The sequence below is a fragment of the Phoxinus phoxinus genome (assembly GCF_949152265.1).
Source record: "Phoxinus phoxinus genome assembly, chromosome: 4".
In the NCBI taxonomy this organism is placed as follows: Eukaryota; Metazoa; Chordata; class Actinopteri; order Cypriniformes; family Leuciscidae; genus Phoxinus; species Phoxinus phoxinus.
This window is the reverse complement of record NC_136879.1, coordinates 27,690,621-27,710,891: the sequence shown is the minus strand read 5'-3', so window position 1 is coordinate 27,710,891 and position 20,271 is coordinate 27,690,621. Positions and strand designations below refer to the sequence as shown.

Here is a 20,271-nt window from a genome sequence, read left to right as displayed (position 1 = left end):
AAATACAGTTCTAGTCAAACGTTTGGACGCACCTGACCGGATTTATGTTCCTCATGAAACTTTTCCTCTAAAGGCTTATGCTTATTTTTTGTAAAAAAAAAAAGTTAATTATGCTTATGCACAAATTAATTTTCTTAAGTTTTTTATTTTATTTTTATATATATATATATATATATATGAGTTGGAATGGATGGTGTGGGAAAAAAGCAGCCAACCTGTGCTCAGCATATACGAAAGCTACTGTTTAAAATGTGATGCACCTCATCAAGTTAGTGAAAAGAATGAACGGAATGTGCGGAGTCTGGGGAACACAAATTTTTTTATAAAAAAATTGTGTAAAAAATTATTTTCATTATTAAGACTGACTGCACATTCCATTCATTCTCTTAATTTAATTTCATGAGGTGCATTGCGTTTAAAACATTAGTTTCCATGTATGCTGAGCACTTTTCAGCACAAAAAGGCTGCTTTTTCTATCTAACTCATAAATTAAAAACAAAAAAGTACAATTCATGCATAAGATAAATAGTGTTTGTATTAGATAAAAGTATAAATAATAATATTAAATATTATTGAATTAATATAAATAGTGTTGGATAAAAGTGTTAAATAATATGTACATGTATTATTTATTTATTTATTTTTCGTTTTTCATTGTATAAATGGATCTTTATACATATAAACGTATATCTTTTTGGAAGAGTAGCTACTTTGAAGAAGCTAAAATATAAGAGTTTTGATTAGTTTCTTATCATTATTAATTATTCGGTTTGATAACTGTACTATTATTCTAAGATGTGGAATAGCAGCTATAGTCATAATAAATAATCTGCAGGTGTGTCCAATCTTTTGATTAGTAGTTTACATGTTGAAACTACCTTGTACCCTATGGGTCTATCCAGCAGGAAAAATGCTGGAGGCAGATTCACCCCAACTAAGAGTGCAGCATTAGGAGCGAATTTCCTTTATAATGCCTTTTTGATTGGACATGATAGGAGCCCTAGTTGTTATAGGTGTCCTGGACTGATTGTACCTCAGAGTGCATTTTGCGCATATTAGATTGGACAATGTTAAAATGTGACTGGTAAATGAGGGCAGACATTCTCTATTACAGCACGGGGACAGGTCCCTAAAGGAAAACGGTTCACACAAAGTCCACAAGATCCTCCCCCCACCCGCCTCCATTTTCCCCCTGATTATCCAGGTGGGAGTGAAATATATAAAAAAAAACAAAGCATTTCCAACCTGCTCCCCCCACCCCCACTGGGCCTCCCTGCATGCCTGTCTGCTGACATCACCAGTCCGATCTCTCTCTGCTCTATCCTTCCCTTTAGCTCGGCTTCCTGCCCCCATGATGTCACATGCCATATGGTTTTCAGCGAGAATCAAGCCGGAAAAGAGATTTAGTTGGAAGAGAGGAGAGAAAAGGAGGAGGTTCGGCGTATAGTGTGCGTAGGCCCCAGAAAACAAAAGGCCGCTCTTCCCCTGTGTGTGTGTGTGTGTGTGTGTCTGGAGTGGCTCTGAGGGGCTAATGAGGAGAGTTTAGAGAGCAGAGACCACTGAGCGGACAGCCATGTGCTCCACAGATGGATCATTTGCTCAAACACCAAGACGACCAGTGACCGCTGGTGCCAACATGTTGCTTGCAGCCCTCGGGCCAGGGTGGCACAGTGACCCTGGTCTCACTGACTCACTGAGTCGGGTTTCACTGTGTCTACAACAGATGGGAGCGATGTGATGCGACCAGACAAAAGCCAATAGAAGCTTTCTACACTAGATGTGACAAGTCCCCGACGTGAAACTGTTCTGTTTCTGACGTACTCCATGCACTTGATCTATTTCTGACACGAAAGACAAATGGATATACAATGGTAGCTTTAATGCATCCAGTTAGACATCCTTAAGGCCCATTCACACCAAAACGATAAAGATAACTATAGCGATATCTACATTAGCGTCCACATCAACGCACCCATAACATTCTTATTATAAGCATGTGCTGAAAATTTGTCATCTGCCGCTTTTAAAGTTTGTCACGCAAACTATTACTATAACTACTACGATAAAGATATAGTTTAAAAATGGGTCTAAATTTAAAACAATAGCAGAGTCCACACCACAACTATAACGAAAACATCACAGAGGAACGACATCATTGGAATCACTTTCAGAGTAGGGATTGAATAACTTTTTCCAGCTGATGAACGATGAAAATACTGACGGCCAATCAGAATCCATCTCGCTTTAACGAGATCAAGCATTTAAAGAGGCAAATGACAAGAGTAAACAGAACTATTTTGTGTTGGTGTGGACGCTATATTTATCCTTGGTCGCCGTGATTTTTCCAAGTAAGACAACATTCCTGTCTAAAAACATAGTCCTATCCCTATCCCTAAACCTAACCCTACCCATAACTTCTCCCTAAAATCAGAGGGAAATGATAGATGAATAACACTAATGTGTAAGAACCTAACCCTGGTTGTAAGCCTAAACTTGACATAAACTCTGAACTTGTCCCTCAAATCTGATTGGTTGATTGGAATGTTGTCCCAGGAACATGTTGCACTTGGTCAAATCACGTTCACCATTTTATCCTTATGCGTTATAGTTATGGTTCTTGGTGTGAACGGGCCTTTACTCTCAAACGCTGTACGTTAGTGTGTGCTGGAAAGTTAGAATGACATCTGGTAACAATAGACACGCTCTGCGAAGGTATTTTGAGGAAGTCGCACCATCACAGGCTCTAAAAAGAGTGGTTGGTTTGCGCAAGTGGTGCACATGCCTTTCCCTCCAACGCAAGTGTTTGAATCACAGCATGCCCAGTTCAAACCCACACTTACGTTCTCCCAATCAATCACGACAGCTTCTCATTTAGCTTTCATCTCCAGAAAACGGCAACACTGGCAGCGGAGGACGCTTCCGCGTGTCGGCCAGAACGCGCACAAAAGGCAGAGGATGCAAATGACCTGTCTTTGCGTGCCTATCTACTAAAACTGTCTCGCAGCATCTCATTAGAGTGAATTAGGAGAGGGTGTGCGTAAATGTTGGGCCTACCGCTCAATTTCTGGTGAGATGTTGGTTCTCAGGGGTGTGTCTGGCATAAGGGCCCGGTGATCTTGCATGTGGTAAATTGAGCGGTTGTACCCACAAAGATAGAAACAGTGCTCATCTCGCTGCCATAGAGAGAACACTCTGGTTGGGTGTCTGGCCAAGGGTGCAAGGCAACAAACAGCTCAACCGCTAAATAGCTGTTCCCATGGTGCATTATTCTGACACAAGGACACATTATGGAGCGGGATAAAGGCCAGTGCCACGGGGCGTCTCACGATCAGGGGTCTCAAACTGAGAGAAACATATAGAAACATGCCACAACAAATTTAAAATCAAACACATTATTGCAGCTTTGATATCGTTTATAATAACGGTAGCCTACATTGTTGTCCATTTTGCAATGTGATATACAAATAAAGTATTTGCTATACTTTTTATTTTGCCCTTATAAGAAAAATTACTCACAAATGGATTTATTTATTTATTTGTGTTTTATTATTTTATTATTCTGTAGGCTATTATTTATTTATGCTTTATTATTACTGGTATTTATGCATTTTTCAATTGTTATACATTTTATGATCAATTATTATTTGCATGTATTTAATAATTAATTAGTTTATAATTATATATTTATAATGATATATATATATATTTTTTTTAAATAAATTGTTATACATCTCTATTATGGTTCATTATTTTCTAATTAGGCTATTCATTTATTGATTTATTTATTTTATTGTTATTCCTATGTTATTATTATTATTTTTTAATTATAATTCTATTTTATGGTTTATAATTTTCTATTGATTTCAATTGTCTATTATTATTTTTTTATTTATATAAGGATTTTTCTCATAATTGCAACAACAGGGACGCTGGTGCACCTGAGATTTGCAGGACCGTAATTCGCCCTTACTTTAACTGTAGGCCTCATGCTGGGAAACAACAATGTTATAGTAAATTGAGTGGAATGCTATTAGTCATTCCCTATGCATACTTAAACTTGATGCGTTGGTCCCAAGTCAGGCATTCCTCAGATTATTCTAAATGTTGACAGAAAAGTGCAGTCTCACAGACCCACTTACAGACCAATATCACTCATGCACACGGCCAATAAAGTTTAACATGCAGCACATAAACATCCCACTTGTTAAAACAAAATTTGTTCAGCTCTCTTGCACTCTCTCCATCTCTTACACACACACACAATCCTGTCACACTTTTTCACACATACAAATGTTTCTGACACACACGTGTGCACATTCAAATAAACAATACTGTGTTGTTTAGTAGGTGACGGCTGATTGTTAAGTGTCAGTGGTCGTGCAAGTGTGCTCTGTGATCCAGTGGCAGGCCTGGTTAACGTTTTAACACAGCTTTCATTCACTTAATCACTGTTAACACCTGTGTGTAGGAGGAATTCACCTGTTGTTGACTCATTAGGAATTCAGATCAGTTTCTAATAGATGTTAAAGTGCGTCTTCAATAGCTAGCTGGCTGCGGGGAGGTAACTGTGATTGCCGAGATATAAAGTCTTGCAGTTCACTTCCTCATGTCTATCAATTTCGATCTATGTGATGTCTGAAGTGTTTCCAAATAAAAGTTTGCTTGTGTGCACACTGGGCCTCATTCATGAAACACAAGCAGAACAAATTTATGTGTACATTTTTTTTTTTGTTAATTGAATGTGACTATTTATATAAGAATGGTTAGAAATTTGTTCTGCTCATGTTGCATGAATGATGGCCAATGTGTCCTCAAGAAAGCAAAAGAGCTGACTTTGGCAAACCGAGCCAGTAAACAAACAACAAACATAACAGAGCCAAAAGACTTTGGTGTCACATGAGTCAAGGTCAGTGAGTCACACGGGTCAAATTCGGCAATTATATTTAACAACTTAGCTATTTCGAGCAACTGATTCCCATTGTTTCCCTCCGACATATGGGCAGTGAGTTTTATACCACACCGTAACATTAAAAGTGAACTGAAAAACATCCAGGTGCTGTTTGGACCCTGATCTGTCCTTTGTCTAGCTCTGCCTATCTCTGTTTTTCTAGGTTATCATAAGTTCATCAAGAGAAACTGGAAGTGAAAGACAATACATTCACCTCAGTAAAGCCAGACTGCTACGAGTTTGTCAATTCTAATTAAAAAGCAGCATCTTGAACTGCAGTAATTTCAGGAGAGAGACCAGGAAACAGATGTCAGTCAGCTGTTAGAGTAATTCAAGGGCCTCGGGGGGCAGGTTGCGACAAGAAAAGGCTTCTGCCAGCTGAGTGCCCGACGAAAAAACACTTTCATCTCAGCGATCAACAACAAACGAGAGACGCCACAAAGTGATAGCAAAAATAATGACAAAACATGACACCATGGGAATCTCTGTCTTAAATTCACTAGCAGGCAGACTGATGGTGTTTCTTACAAGAATATTTGAATGATTAAAACTATGCAGCAAGATTATGCATGAATGAAGGCCTTATAAAACATAAAATACTCCAAAGTCTCAAAAGAAAAAAAAAATCCTTAAAGACACCTGGCATCTCTTTTCAACAGTATTAACTAAAACTAATAAAAATGAGGATATGTGATAAATAAAGGGGATAAATAAAAAACCTGACAGAAAGAAAGTTATTTAATAACTTTCTTATTAAAGAAATGAACACCACAAAATCCTCCCTTCAAAAAACAAGAACAGGTGAAATATTTCATGTGGTTACAATAATCAGTAAAAAAAACATAAATTCTGCTGCATAGCAAAATAAAAAAATTGTAAAACTAATCAGAAAATTGAAAGGAAATGAATCCCAACATTACAATATCGACCTGGAGGGTGAACGTGATTTCACCAAGGACAAGAAGTTCCTGGAACAACATTCCAATCAACCAATCAGATTTGAGGGACACGGTTACAGTTTATGTCAAGTTAGGCTTACAACCAGGGTTATGTGCTTCTACATCAGTGTTCTACACCTATCATTTCCCTCTGATTTTAGGGATAATAGGTAGGGTTAGGGTTAGGGATAGGGATAGTTTTAGGATAAGGAGGACAACATTTTTGGACAGGAATGTTGTTCCAGGATCGACAAAATATGTTGATCCAGGAACATTGGCAAATGCAATTTTACTTGCCATAGGCCTATGCAATTTTAATACAACTTGTTATAATTACACTATTTTCTTTTTTTATGCTTTACAGCTAAATTTAATTCTGTTTGTATTATTGATCAGTATTTTCCTGTTTATCACTGTAAAGCTGAAACAGCGCTATAAAGGTGACTTGACACGAGAATTTCACAATAGTTCTGCTTTGTTACAGACACCAGATATTTTATTTAGAATTCTACCACTATTAATTACATTTATCTAACACAAAATTTGAATGTGCTTATGTTAGTTTGCATGCCACATTATTTCCATTTTATGATGAACGTATAGCCTATTCTAGGCTATATAATATAAGCCGTTAGATGTCGCTGCGCGCGCAGCCTGCAGTGATTCTGAAGACCAACGCCAATCAGAGTCCATCCAGATTCTCAAGTGTCCGATCCATTCTAACACGAGGAGAGGGAGAGACAGAAGGGGAGAAGGGTAAAGGACAAGGGACAACACGGAAGAAGCTGGAAACACCGGGAAAGGTTTACGTTTTAAAGAGGAATTTGGACGATTGGGGATCTTGACAGGGGAAATCCCGTAAAGGGAAAGTTAAGATCGGCAAGAGCATCAGACATGAATCCGAGGTGAGTTTATGTTAATGCATGTATCGTGTGAGTTACCTGCGGCGCGTTCAGGTGTGTTAAGTGAGCGCGTGCCAACATACTTACCTGATAGATTACGATAACTGGCGCTCGTGCATGCAGGCGTGTCTGGACAGCAGGGAAACTTATTGTACTTTTTAGTCGGATTTTCTTTTTTAAATACTACTTGGTATGCATCTTAAAATATACAAAATATCTTTAAATGTTTTCATCCCAAATTTGACAAATCAAACACAACAAAATACAACTTGCCACCACCAACCAGAGTAACCATCACATAGCCTTAATTCTATCAGGCGACATACTATAACATATTCCGTCTATATAGCTGTTAGAACAAAACTGATCAATATAGCCTACATGCCTAAAAATAAAGGTTCTTCAAGAGTTCTAAAGTTCAGCAAGGAGTTGAAGTATGAACCTTATCCTGATGAAGAACCGTTTTTTTTTTTACTGTGTATGGTTTGTATGAGTTATGTTTTTGTTTTTTTTGGAGATTAAAACAAATAGTGTTATTGATGTGACATTATGGGTTCTTCTGACCAGTGGTTTCTGGGTTCTTTAAAGCACCAGTACATGGACGGTTGTCTAAACAACAAGAGATTAACATAAAATTGAACTGAATTCAAAACTTTTTTTGTTAAAGAGACAAACTGCGATCTGTCAATAGGCCATGTCATCTATTACACTGACATTAGACCTGTTAATAAAAATAATAATACTTGAGTCTTAATTTTCAGAATAAACAATTAGCTAAATAAATGAAGATGACACATATTATTGAAGCTCACAATATTTCCAGTGGTGTAGTTACATCATAGGACTACATTTTTTTTGTCAGTGTGTTGCATGGGTGATGCAGTCTATGCATAATTTTTGCAGCTTTTCTGTCTATATCGGGATCAAATAAATGCCTGTGTAAAAGTGTGTGAGTTATGTGTCACCAAAGATAGGCTAGATGCTACACCAATAAATTAGCTTACAAATAATTAAAAAAAATCTCAAATCTGTCCAGATAATAATTACAGATTGGATTTTTCAACTTCAGTGTCAAGGGCATTTAATTTTTTGAGATTAAAACATTGCTTACCATCTAAGTTCCCGTACAAAAAACTACTGTAACACTTTATTTTAAGGTGACGTATTTACACGTTACTGCATTGTAATTAGTAATAACAGTAAATTATGCATAATTACAAGTAACTAACCCTAAACCAAACATTAACCATCACTGTTTAGTAAATACATGTTAAATTAATATTACTCAGCCTACTTATTCGAGTAAGTAACCATGTCACCTTAAAATAAAGTGTAACCAAAATAAGGCAGTAGGCTACCTATGATATAGGCTATACCATGGTACATATTCCTCAAGGTTCTTCCAAAAATACCATGGTACAGCTGTACAATATTAAAAACATGATGGTTTTTTTGCAACTGTATTCAATTAATACAATTTAAATAAGACATACATTTTTAAAAGTTAATCAGTGTATTTGTGAGTAAACATACAGACAGGGGTGTGCCGTTTCAGTATTTATTTCCTGAATAACATTATCACAAATTCAATAGGCTACAGAAGTTATGGCCACCATCAGGGTACGTGTTTAAGTAGTTCACAGTCATAATAGCTACTCTATAACGTACAAATATGTTGTGATACGATAAAACGCCTGTCACTTTAAGACGAAGCCTCGATGTGTTGAGAAGTTCAAGTTGGGGTCACTCTAAGTTCCTGCCCTCGATTTTACCTTTTAGTTTTATTGTAGACTGACATCACACGAGGCGCTAAAACACTCACACAGCCCAGAAGCCCATTATCATCTCCAGTCGCGTTATTACATCCATGCAAAAATAGCCAAGGAAATTACAAAACATACAAAAAAAACCGAGGAAAACTGATGGAGTACGCACGTATTTTTATAGGAGGAGTGAGTGAGAGAGAAAGAGATAGAGATTGAGAGAGAGAGAGAGAGAGAGAGAGAGAGAGAGAGAGAGAGAGAGAGAGAGAGAGAGAGAGAGAGAGAGAGAGAGAGAGAGAGAGATAGGAGGAGGAGGGACAGAGAGCAAGAGGGAGGGTGAGCAACACGAAATTCATTGCAATTAATAATAAAAAAGAGTTGGCAGTCGTGCTCGGAAAACTGGCATGGTTTTTGGGAGGCTGGCAGTTCAAAGTTGAAACGTCAGAAATGACTCCAAAAGACTGTTGAGATGATCATTAAGGGAGACTTAGATCGGATGGCAGAAGAGATCGGGCATCCAGGTAACGTTCAATGCTCTTAACATTTTAACTATAGCCTCTTCATCAACACTTTATTCATAGTTCTAAACAATATTATTCCGAGCAACTGTTTAAACTGTCAGCACTTTTGGAGTTAGATGTAAATGTTTAAAAAAATTAAGACCCGATTGTTTGCCTTTCGGTATTTTCTATTGCACATTTTAGTAGGCTATTATCAACCCCACGATCATTTTTAACATGCAAATACTTACTTTTTTGGAGAGATCAAAAGTTGTAAAATATTTAGAAACGTTAAAGTTTTCATTTATTGCCTTGAGAAAGCGAACAAGGGACTTCATTACAAAGTACAAGTTTAATCGCATTATGAATCCAGAAGTGTTGTGATCGGTGATTGGCGGTGTGATCATCACAATGACGGGGCTCTCAGCTCATCCTTAATTGAGAATTCATGGTGTTTCACATGCGAGTGATTTGACTTTAAAGAGAATGATTCGATTTTAAAGTCAGCTACACGATGTCTTGCTTAAAGTTCAGTCTGAACGTAGGCTAAATTAACAATTTCAATTCTGCATGTTTTTCAGAGTCTTAGATTGTTGATGTCACTTAGGCTATTTTAGATTAGATTCTCTGTTTAGACTGAACAACATTTCCGCACGTTTAGTATAGACTAGCTCTCAATAATGTAATTTGTTCAATGAAAAAGGATTTAATGGAGTAATATAATTTACTTGTATACTGAGTCAAACAAATATTTTTTTAAAGACCCTAATCACAGATGTAAAACTAAGAAATAATTGTATGGCATAATATATTGTTTATAATACGGTTTCACTTTAATTAACATTTAAAAGTGTAATATGCTCATAGAGAGACTGAGAATATTCATATGCTTGCCTAGAATTTTTTTATTTTCAACTTCTCTAATACACTCCAAAAGAGATTCTTATGGCAGGGTAGCCTATCCGAACATAAAACCGATATAGGCCTAGATTATGTGATATGTGGTTAGAATATTTCAATCTCATCCCTGACCATAGAGGCCACATATAGGGGATGGTGAGCAAATCCTCCCAATAGTATTTATGAATGAATATCCAGAGCTGTGTGCTGATGGAGCGCGCGAGAGAATATGATCGCAATAAGACAAGCTGTGGAAGAGGAATCTGTAACGCATGATATGCTCTTTTCCAAGCTCCTACCTTCAACATATAGGCTATGCAAAATGGTCGATAAATAACTGTTGTTTTGCTGTTTGACTTTAAACCACTTTAAACAGGCACGATCCGAAGACAAACGCTCGCTTCTTGGTGCCAAGAGGTTTTGCGCAGGTTTTACCTTCCATTCACAAAAAGAGCATTTCTTAGGAAATGGAAAAATAAGTTATGGAAAACTCTTTTAAAACACTTAAAACTGACATAAATTAAAAACTAATTTAAACCATTTTTATTATCTTTTTATTTTTTGAACACGTAAAGGCTATAAACTTTATTTAGGCTATTTCAAATTATAGGGCCAACATTCTTTAAATTATGCTTGTAGGCTACTTTTTAATGTAAATGTATCTGTATATGTTTTTCTGTTTTATGTGCCATTCCTTTTCCTAAAAACAAAACAAACAAAAAAATAACAAACAAAAAAATACAGGCCTATAAATATTTCTTGTGTTTCTCGTGTTTACAACGTCTAAAAGCCTATACGCCACTTCAGCAATTTTGAAAGATATGCTTTATGACTAATTGACTGGATGTTCCTTAAAGGCACATTAGACTCAATCTACGGGATAAATCTTAAGGGAGGACGCTTTTGCGGTAAAAAAAAGAAAAAAAAAGAGATGACAGACCGAGGGCGGAGAGAGAGAGAGAGTGAGAGGAAGTCTTAAGAACACGAGCAGACCCCTGCCTCGCCCCTAAACCAGCAAAATGACAACAGAGACAAAACACAGGGCTAATGAATACCAAAGCACCTAAAATATGACACATGCACTGTCTTTAATCCAGTCCATACCATACCAAATATAGCAAGACCAAGCTGTCGCATGATGCACTGCACACCCAAACAAGCGACATTTGGTTGAGCATCGATAGCGTTTGTATTTATTCAAATTAGTTATTCAAATTAACTTTATTTATTTAGTAAAATGTTTTGAGATCGACAACCCATTATTTAGGCTACTGATTTCTAAAATTGAGATCAAAACCACTTTTGTTGAGACGTTTAAAAAAAAGGCTTATTCATTTAAATGAGTCGATTCTCATGGAATCACTCAAATTCTCTGATGCGTAAAAGTGTGTTTTAAAGACGCGTAATGTAAATCCGCAAGGTGATATGCTATGGTTGAGAGGAAGTATAGGCTAAATGTTTACACGTGAAGTTCAAACAGTCGTTGTAAAACACGTCTTTCATCACTTCCCTTTTAATCTTAACACGTTGAAGGTCTGAAAGGATGTTTATTGTTTGTTGACAACGTCAGTTGACTAATGTCTGACAAATTTTCGTTCTTTGTATTTCTTTTAAAAACTTTCAGGTGAAGGTGCCCCGTTTCTTTCTTTATTGTTTACATTGTTCCTTTTATTTTGTCATCCTCTTGTGCTTAATAGAAGTTGTTAAAAGCAGCACGTTCAGGACAGTACGGCACGAATCGCTGTAGGCTAAATCATGCGCTCAAATCTGCTGCTTTCTCAAACTCTCACAGCGAATGGAAAGACCATGAGCCAAAAATGGCTATTCACCTTAAAATACACCTGTTAGTGATGAGACGTGTCCGTGGGCAGCAGGGGAGGAGATGACTTACACAACGCTAGTGCTTTTATTAAGACAGGCGCTGAAGACAGATGCGGGCCGGGGCTGAGAGGAAATGTTGCGGGTAATGTTTGTTTGGTTGAGGCGCTTCATTGTTACTTGGTAACCTTGCCTGCAACAGGCAATTGATATAATTTCGTCTCTTTGTTTCTGTGCGTTCGTGAAAGTGTATCCTCTTTTATATAGGCCAAATTACAAGTTAAAAATATATATATATATATATATGACGCCCGGTTAGAAAGCAAACGGAATGATTTATGAATTAGGAAAATTGTATTGAATAACGAGTGTTCAGGCTGACATAGAGGAAGGTACAGGTGCACTGCAGACCGAAAATAACCAGCTCCGGCATTATTTCCACAAGACGGAAATGTTCAAAAAACATTTAAAACCATATGACTTCTGATTTTAAGCGTTGTTTTTTTCCCCTGGTGTGCAAATGTTTTTTGGCACCGGGCTAAATGAATAGTTTTGACACAAAAATGTACATGGATAGGCTAATTGTTTTATATATATGTATTCAGTATTTTTTATATATATTTTTTAATAGACGAACTTTAATTCTGTCCATGTGGTTTCTCTGCCTAACTGTGACTAGTTCTATAGTGTAGATACCAGAATGACAAGCGCGTCCTCGTGTCTCTAGTGCACAGTTGCTCTACTTTACTAGACAGAGATGCAGCTTTTTATGTGCATCACATTTTACTGTTTTAATTTTAATAAACAGGAATAATGAAAACCAGAAACTCATGTCAGCATTATGGTGGGGTTTGAGGGGATCTAACACCCCCCCCCCCCCCCCAGTTATATTAATTATAACTTTATTTCTTTACAGTAGGCTATGTTACAGTAGGCCTACATTTCAACTGTTTAGTTGGGGTTAGCCTGATGCAAAAAACAGTAGGCTACTAATTTCTGAAAACTTTGTTGTAGTTTTACACACATGCACACACACAGGAAGTGTCCTCATAAACCATATTTACGTTGTAATACCCATGTTATTATAATTTGTGTCCTCATAAACCACAACACACACAAATTTAATTACCATATATATTTTAGTAAATTCCTGAATGTTGTTTTAATGGGTTGTAGGAGATATAAGAGAAAGAATAACCAGAGTAACCAGAGTAAAGAATAACCAAAAAATGACAGGAATTTCTTTAAAAAGGCATTGAATAATTCACACATTGTGTATAACACTGATTTTCTGGCAACTGTTTGGTTAAGTATTATTCATGCTTGGAGTTGTGGTTGAATTTATAGGGTAGATTGCATTGCTGGATTTAAGGGCTAATTAAATGGAAGCTTATTACTACAAACTACAGTATTCATCTAAGAGGATTATTTTATACAATGAAATAAACAATGAGAGGAGGAACTGATGTTGTGATGACTGTATTTATTTAGCTTCTTGTTTCCCATCAGTGAAACCAGCCCCTGAGGGACCCTAAATATCCGTTTTATCTACAGACTATCCTTACGTAGCAGGGTTTAAACAATAAACATTACCCATTTACCAGAAAATATTATGTTTGCGAATTGTTGCATTCAGCTTAGAATTTAAACTTGCCATTGTTGGTTGAATGTTTATGCAGTAACTTGTAAGAACCCTCTGGCTCTGACAAGTGATCTTTTGAAAGTGGTTTGATTTGTAAGTCACACTTCTATACAGTATACTACAGCAGAGTGTCCTGTCATGAATTTGCTGCATTTTTTTTTGTCCCTGCTGGTTTATGCCTGCTGTTCATCACACTTGCAAAACCTTCAGTCTGACTTTGTTTAAAACTCCACACACCACCTCTGGAATTCTTTATCAGGAAGACAGCAATATGAAAACATGTTTATACTGGCATTTGTCCTCTGTCTTTTTTCTTTCTTTTTTTGTTAACTACTTCACTGTAAGTTTTAAACATGTGGGTTTGTATCTTGATAATGACAAAACCATTGCAGTCTCACTCGGTCAGCTATATCTCACTTTTATGGAGTTCTTCTGATGCTTGTTGTATTAAAGGAAAAGCTGAATTGTTTGCCCTTAATTCCCTACCTGAAAGTCTACAAATATATCAAAGAGTAAATGAAGAACCATATTCAGGCTCAAGAAAATGCACACAAGCTTAAGTGTTCTTTTTCATATCTTTAAGGGCTGCCAGTCAAGTTTTACAAGGTAGTCTAACACGAACAGATGTGTCAGTAATGCGTGTTATATTTCAAAAGACAGCTATTTAAAAAAGGGAATAGGCATGGCCTCTTATACAACAGTACTCAAATAAGTAAGCAAAATTCAGCTGCATTTGATGAGCATCTAAATTTGATAGTTTATATTTGTCTGCAACAAATTTCTGGCTTCTAATTGTTGCATTTCTCTTTTGTTTCAGGTATTGGTCTGAAGTCGATGCTGGATGCCATGGAAGTCCCAAGTCATGCTAGGCACCTCCTCTTGCAATTGAACACACAACGAACCAAAGGCTTCTTATGTGATGTTATCATTGTGGTCCAGAATGCACTGTTCCGTGCTCACAAGAACATCCTGGCAGCCAGTAGCCTCTACCTTAAGTCTCTTGTTGTTCATGACAACCTCATCAATCTGGACCATGAAATGGTCAGTCCAGGTGTGTTTCGAGTCATTCTTGACTATATTTACACAGGACGCTTAAATGAAGGTGACCCCACCTCACCAACTGAGCCAAATATAGGTGCAGTGCTGGCGGCTGCAAGTTACCTGCAACTGCTGGATCTGGTGACTCTATGCAAGAAGAAGCTGAAGAGGAATGGGAAGTACCATTTACGTCCTAACCCTGGGTTTTTACCTTACAAGATAGACCCCAGTGGCATGGGGGGAAGGCGGTTTCGAATATCTCCCCCTGTCATCCACTCAGTAGTGAGCACCCATAGACCTATACCATTAGAGGACCTGCCCCCACTCCCACTGCCCCCCCATGGCGGAGAGATTCATGCACCAGCTCACACCCAGGGTCCACCACCATACCCCCCAACAAAAGCATCCCTGTCGCCACAGTCAGGCCTGCGCTTGGCCCCTACTGACAGGAACTGCTCATCTGTCTATGGCCTTGACTTGTCCAAGAAAAGCCCCCAATCCCAGCATCCTTCTGGTCATCCCCACTTGATCTCCTCACTTCACCCAGAGGAGGAGCCAGAGGGGGAGCTAGACCAAAGCACCAGCCCCCTGCTCAGTCCTAATGATGGCTCCAGAAAAATGGAGGCAGCCCATCATGCAGGGTCTCTCACCCCACACCCCTTCCCCCTACCCAATCATCCACTTGCACCCCATCTTCCCCACCTGCACCGTTCTCAGGGCCAAGAACCGTACCCCTGCCCTCCCAGCCCAGAACCCATGGAGGACTCCAGAGAACAAGGTCGAGATGGGTCCAGCATCTATCGGTGGGTGAAGAATGAGCCTTCCAACCCAGAGGATGAAGATGAGGAGGACGAAGAGGATGACAGTGGAGGAATGGGTGAGCAGGATAAAGAGAGACACCACCAGCACATGAACCACCATAAGAATAGCGAGGAAAAGCTGAACATGAGCGAGCGGGGCTATGACAGGGGGACTTGCGATGATGCAGAGGATGAGAATGGGACCGGCAGCGAGGAGACGGGGAGCAGTGAGGGTCGTCCATCTCCACCTGTTCCAGGTGGAAGATATCACATGCCGTACGAGCCAGAGAGTTTCGGGGATAACTTGTACGTGTGCATCCCTTGCGACAAAGGGTTCCCCAGCTCAGAGCAGCTTAATGCCCATGTGGAAACGCATAATGAGGAAGAGCTAAACAATGGGAGTGAGCTGGACAACAACAGCAGCAAACCCACCAATGCCCATGGACCTACAAGCTTTAACAGCACTAGTGGCCTCCACAGCCCTTTCCTAGACAACAAATCGGCACAAAACCTCCATTCCATTGGTCTTGGGGAGATCATACGACCATATCGCTGTTCTTCCTGTGACAAGTCTTATAAAGATCCCGCCACTCTGAGGCAGCATGAAAAAACCCACTGGCTTACACGCCCTTACCCCTGTAGCATCTGCGGCAAGAAGTTCACCCAACGTGGTACCATGACACGCCACATGCGCAGCCATTTGGGCCTAAAACCCTTCGCCTGTGACGCCTGCGGTATGCGCTTTACTCGACAGTACCGTCTGACTGAGCACATGCGCATCCACTCCGGAGAGAAGCCCTACGAGTGCCAGGTGTGCGGTGGCAAGTTTGCACAGCAGCGCAACCTCATCAGTCACATGAAGATGCACAGCAGTGGAGGAGCTGGTGGAGGACTGACTCCTGACGGCAAGCTGAAGATGGACTTCTCCGAGGGGATTTATCCTCTGAGCAAGTACGCAGCTGAGCATTTGGGTCTGAAGCAGGAGAAAACCTCAGACCTTTTTGCAGCTTCTCAGCACCTGCTGGCTGACGCCAAGGTCATGGAGAGCCTCTACCCACTGTCAAAGCTGGCTGCGGAACACCTCGGCCTCACCCACAACAAGATGGACATCCTGAACCCATCTTTGCCGCCCACTTCCCAGCAGCTCTCGGCAGAGTCCCGCACCATTGACCGCTACTCTCCCAGCTAGAGGGGGAACCACTAACTATACCTTCTAAAGAGACATCACTGTATACCATTCACAGTATTCAACTCTCACCTCATCTTCATTTGAACCTGCACCTCAAAGAGAGGAGGCCGGAATGTGTTGGCCATAAAAATGCACAAAACTGTTTAATTCTGAACGTGCCTTTCTTTGCAGATTTTGTAGTACGTGCATTTCTTAAAAATTACTTTTCTAAAAGGAGGAAACTGCTTTATTTATAATCTGTTTTGACCGTTGGACACTCAGACAATGCAGTATTTATAAAAAAAACAACTTCTTTTTTTGTTCAATCACCGAGCCAAACAACCAATTGAAAACCAAAAAGAGATTGTTTTTATTTATTTTTTATTTTCATTTTTTTGTATGATGAAAAGCCAAAGAAAAAATGGTCAAATGTTACAAAAGAGATTTGCAATCGTACCCTAAACCTGTGTACTAAGTATTATTGGTGTATATAGAATGAAAAAGCACATATGAACAATATTCAGGGCTTCTGTCCAGAATGGAGAGAGTAATCTGGATGAAAGAAAAAGCCAAATCTTTGGGATTTTATAGTAATTGGAGGACTTTTTATAGACTATTTTTCGGAGTACTGGATCACCTGTATCTGATTTTCCAGCTTTGTGAATGGCCCAGTTTTTTCCATACTAAAGGGAGCAACTAACTGAAGAGTGTTTGTTCCAGGACTTAGGTAAAGTGATCTAAGCTTTTCTCTGCATTGATATATCCCCTTCAGCGTGGAATGATAGTTCACAGAGAGTGCCATTTAATTTTTTTTACCTTCAGGTGTATGGTCCCGAGCTATTTAGTGTCTTTGTTCCATTTCCTTTCCTCTAACGCCAAGTGCCTTAAGCTTATTGAAAAAGTAGCAAGTACTGCCCTGTGATCTCACAACTGGAATATCTTTGTGCATATTCCGATCATGATATAACAATCTGTGTCCACGTGTTTCGGTCCATCTGGTGCGACAGACTAAGCATGGGTGGTGCCTTTGAAAAGTCCATATGCTTCAGTTGCATTGCAGTCGACCCCTTTGAAAGATTCTCTGCATGACTAGATGTTTAACGGTCACAGCGAAGGCACTTTTGTGTATATAAACAGTGACATTTTGTAAGTGATTGATTCAGCAACACCTTTAAGACCTTTCCTTATGTGAAATGTTTGAGAGGGCCTCCTCACCCCTATTACAGTGCAGTTAATTTCAGGCTAATGTGACGGCTTTAACCCCGTGGTGCCTCACACACACACAGACACACACACGTAGAGCCGTTAATGTGACAACCATCTGAACATGAGGAGCAGGGCTCTTTCTCTCTATCTGATACTGTGAGCGCAGATAGCAGCAGCTGGTCCACTCAGGGTAAGCCCTGTGAAATCTCCGATTTTCGAAGACTATCCGCGCTTGTCTTTCCCACTAATGTTAGATTTTATGCCAGTTGACCAGGCCCTGTGATCTGAACATACACCCTAATCCCCCAGCTACCGCACTAACATATCATAAGCTACACTTACAACAATCAATCCTTCATTTCGTTCAAGCAACATGAAACACAGTAGCCTGTTAGGGTTGCTTCCTTTATGTCTTACAATTCATCTGCTTTGCCTCTAAATAAATAGTTTTACCGTAGATGTAAATGCTCTAATAAGATACAGCACCCGCTGTTTTTTATTCCAAAGACCATGTTGACATTTTTGTCTTTTCCTCTGCCAGACCTTAAGTGAAAAAATTTGTTAACCACTAGTTACAATTACAACCTCAGTTGGTGAATGTGAAAACTTAAACCACAAATGCACTGTGAAAACTAGTGAATCTTAAAGCTTTAGAGCTTAGTGAATATTGAACATGTAATTTGGGACATATTACCTGGGCTTTACTCTGTGGAATGTCAGCTATTCAAAGTGTTTCTTTTTTTCTTTTTTTATATTTTGGTCAGATTGAACTCTCTTAATCAAAGCGAAATGACATTGGTGCTTACCTCAGGACTGAGCCTATCAAAGGGTGGGTGACACAATGCTTTAGCAATAGTTGAACATAAAAACACAAACATAATTGCTGTCTGTGTCTTATACGTTATAATCCAAGCTTTCTGAAGGGATCTTATTGTTTTTTTAAACATGTGGTTATTTCACAATGCTACAAATTTGTCTTTTTTCCCCCCTTGAAATGATTATTTGATTTTTTTCTTTCTGATTAGCCTATGCAAATGTCTTCTATTTTTACATTACAGAAAATACTGTAGTTACACAATGAAATGGTAAATGACTTAATTACCATAAAAGGCAAATTTGTAAATTAAAAATGATTTCTTGATAAGAATTCTGTATGTTTCTCTGTACACTTGAAGGTACTTAGAGTTATAAAGCACAGTTTGAAACTCACACATGCACTAAAAGAAATGCCAGACAGCAAGTCCGATTACTGTTAACGTTATGCTGTATAAGAAATGTTGTGTGTTTATCAATAATTCGCCGCAATGATAAACACTTGGCCGGGTTGGTAAGGAGGGAAGCATAGTTTCTGAAGTTGATTGACCAATTTGTTCTGGGCGGGCCTGCAGAAACTTCAGCTGACCTTTTTGCCGAGAGGCAGGATTAGACTCCCAGTGAGGTTTTGTATACATGTACTATTAAACCACACGCATGAAACCAGCTTGTTTGGGGCGAGACAGATGCTGAAATTTCCCAACACTCTTAAGTGGACAGCCGAGATCCAGAAATTCCTCTCAACTTAATTTTGCAAAACACATGAAAACAGTCTGGGCACAGAGGTTTGTTTGTATCCAGAGCGTAAACGGAATACAAATCTTCTGACTCGAGGCATAGAACAATATTACAGCTATCATAACAGTTAAAACTTTGACCGCAGACATATTAATACTCGCTGAGGAGATGTGGCAGTCCGTTTGAAGTGGATTTCAGTGGTGGGAAAATAAATCTCACACTCCCGTTCTCCACCATTCATTAGCTCACTCTCATCGAAAATCTATCGCTCTCTCTTTCCTGCTCCCCGACAGACAAAACAAGAAAAAAAAAGAAGAAATTTTCCACTTCGGTTCCAAAAGCGTAGAGAAAAGAAAACAAAATATTAAGTGCCTCTGCATTCACTGGCGGCTCTGGGAATATAGAGGTGTGTGAGTCGGGGTCAGAGGGCAGGTGAGATGTTTGGTTGTGTTTTTTACACTCCAGCAATCTGTACCTACGAAAAGTGCTTCTGTTAATGGAACGGTTACAAAGGAGTAAAGTTGAGCTGGGGAAGTGAACTTTTGACTCTGTAGTAGCAGTGAGCAGGATGTTTGGTGTGGTTCTGCTCAAAAGCAGATAGGCAGATGATGATAGAGAGGGACAGAGAAAGCAAAGGACGGTGAGAGAGAACAGAGCAGGACTTCAGCCATTGTCTATCTATGGAAAAGCAGACTGAAAACCTCCATCCTTGGTTTGTGCTCCTCAAAGATGTTTCTTAAAGGGATTCGATACCAGTTTACCCAAATTTACAGCATTTGTGGCATAGTGCTGATTACTACAAAATGTATTTAGTCGACTTGTTGTCCCTACTTTAAAAGAGCAAAATTCTGGGTTACAGTGAGGCACTTATAATGTAACCGAATGGGGCCAATCCGTAAACATTAAAATTACTCACCGTTTCAAAAGTATCCGAAAGACTTAAACCATGGGTGTGTTAACATAAAAAAAATACTTGCTAACTTTGCCTGTAGGAAGTTATATAGTATTAAAACTTTGTGGCCATGACAAAATAACAAACCCCATAGGACAGTAAAAAATTATCAGCTAATACACAAGTTTTAACAGAAGAAGCGCAT

At 38.9% G+C, this 20,271-nt stretch overlaps 1 protein-coding gene across 2 annotated transcripts; it reads left to right on the top strand.

Moving 5' to 3' along the window:
* The first annotated feature begins 6,581 nt into the window (after positions 1–6,581).
* hic1 (hypermethylated in cancer 1) lies at positions 6,582–19,516 on the top strand. 2 transcript variants are annotated; one of them, XM_079610945.1, is made up of 2 exons: positions 6,582–6,791; positions 14,229–19,516. In XM_079610945.1, exon 2 carries the CDS (start codon positions 14,246–14,248, stop codon positions 16,436–16,438), a length of 2,193 nt encoding a protein of 730 aa, XP_079467071.1. In that variant the 5' UTR covers positions 6,582–6,791; positions 14,229–14,245; the 3' UTR covers positions 16,439–19,516. The 2 variants fall into 2 exon arrangements, with proteins under 2 accessions (XP_079467071.1, XP_079467070.1); XM_079610944.1 differs by lacking the exon at positions 6,582–6,791 and adding an exon at positions 8,841–9,072.
* Positions 19,517–20,271: the final 755 nt, after the last annotated feature.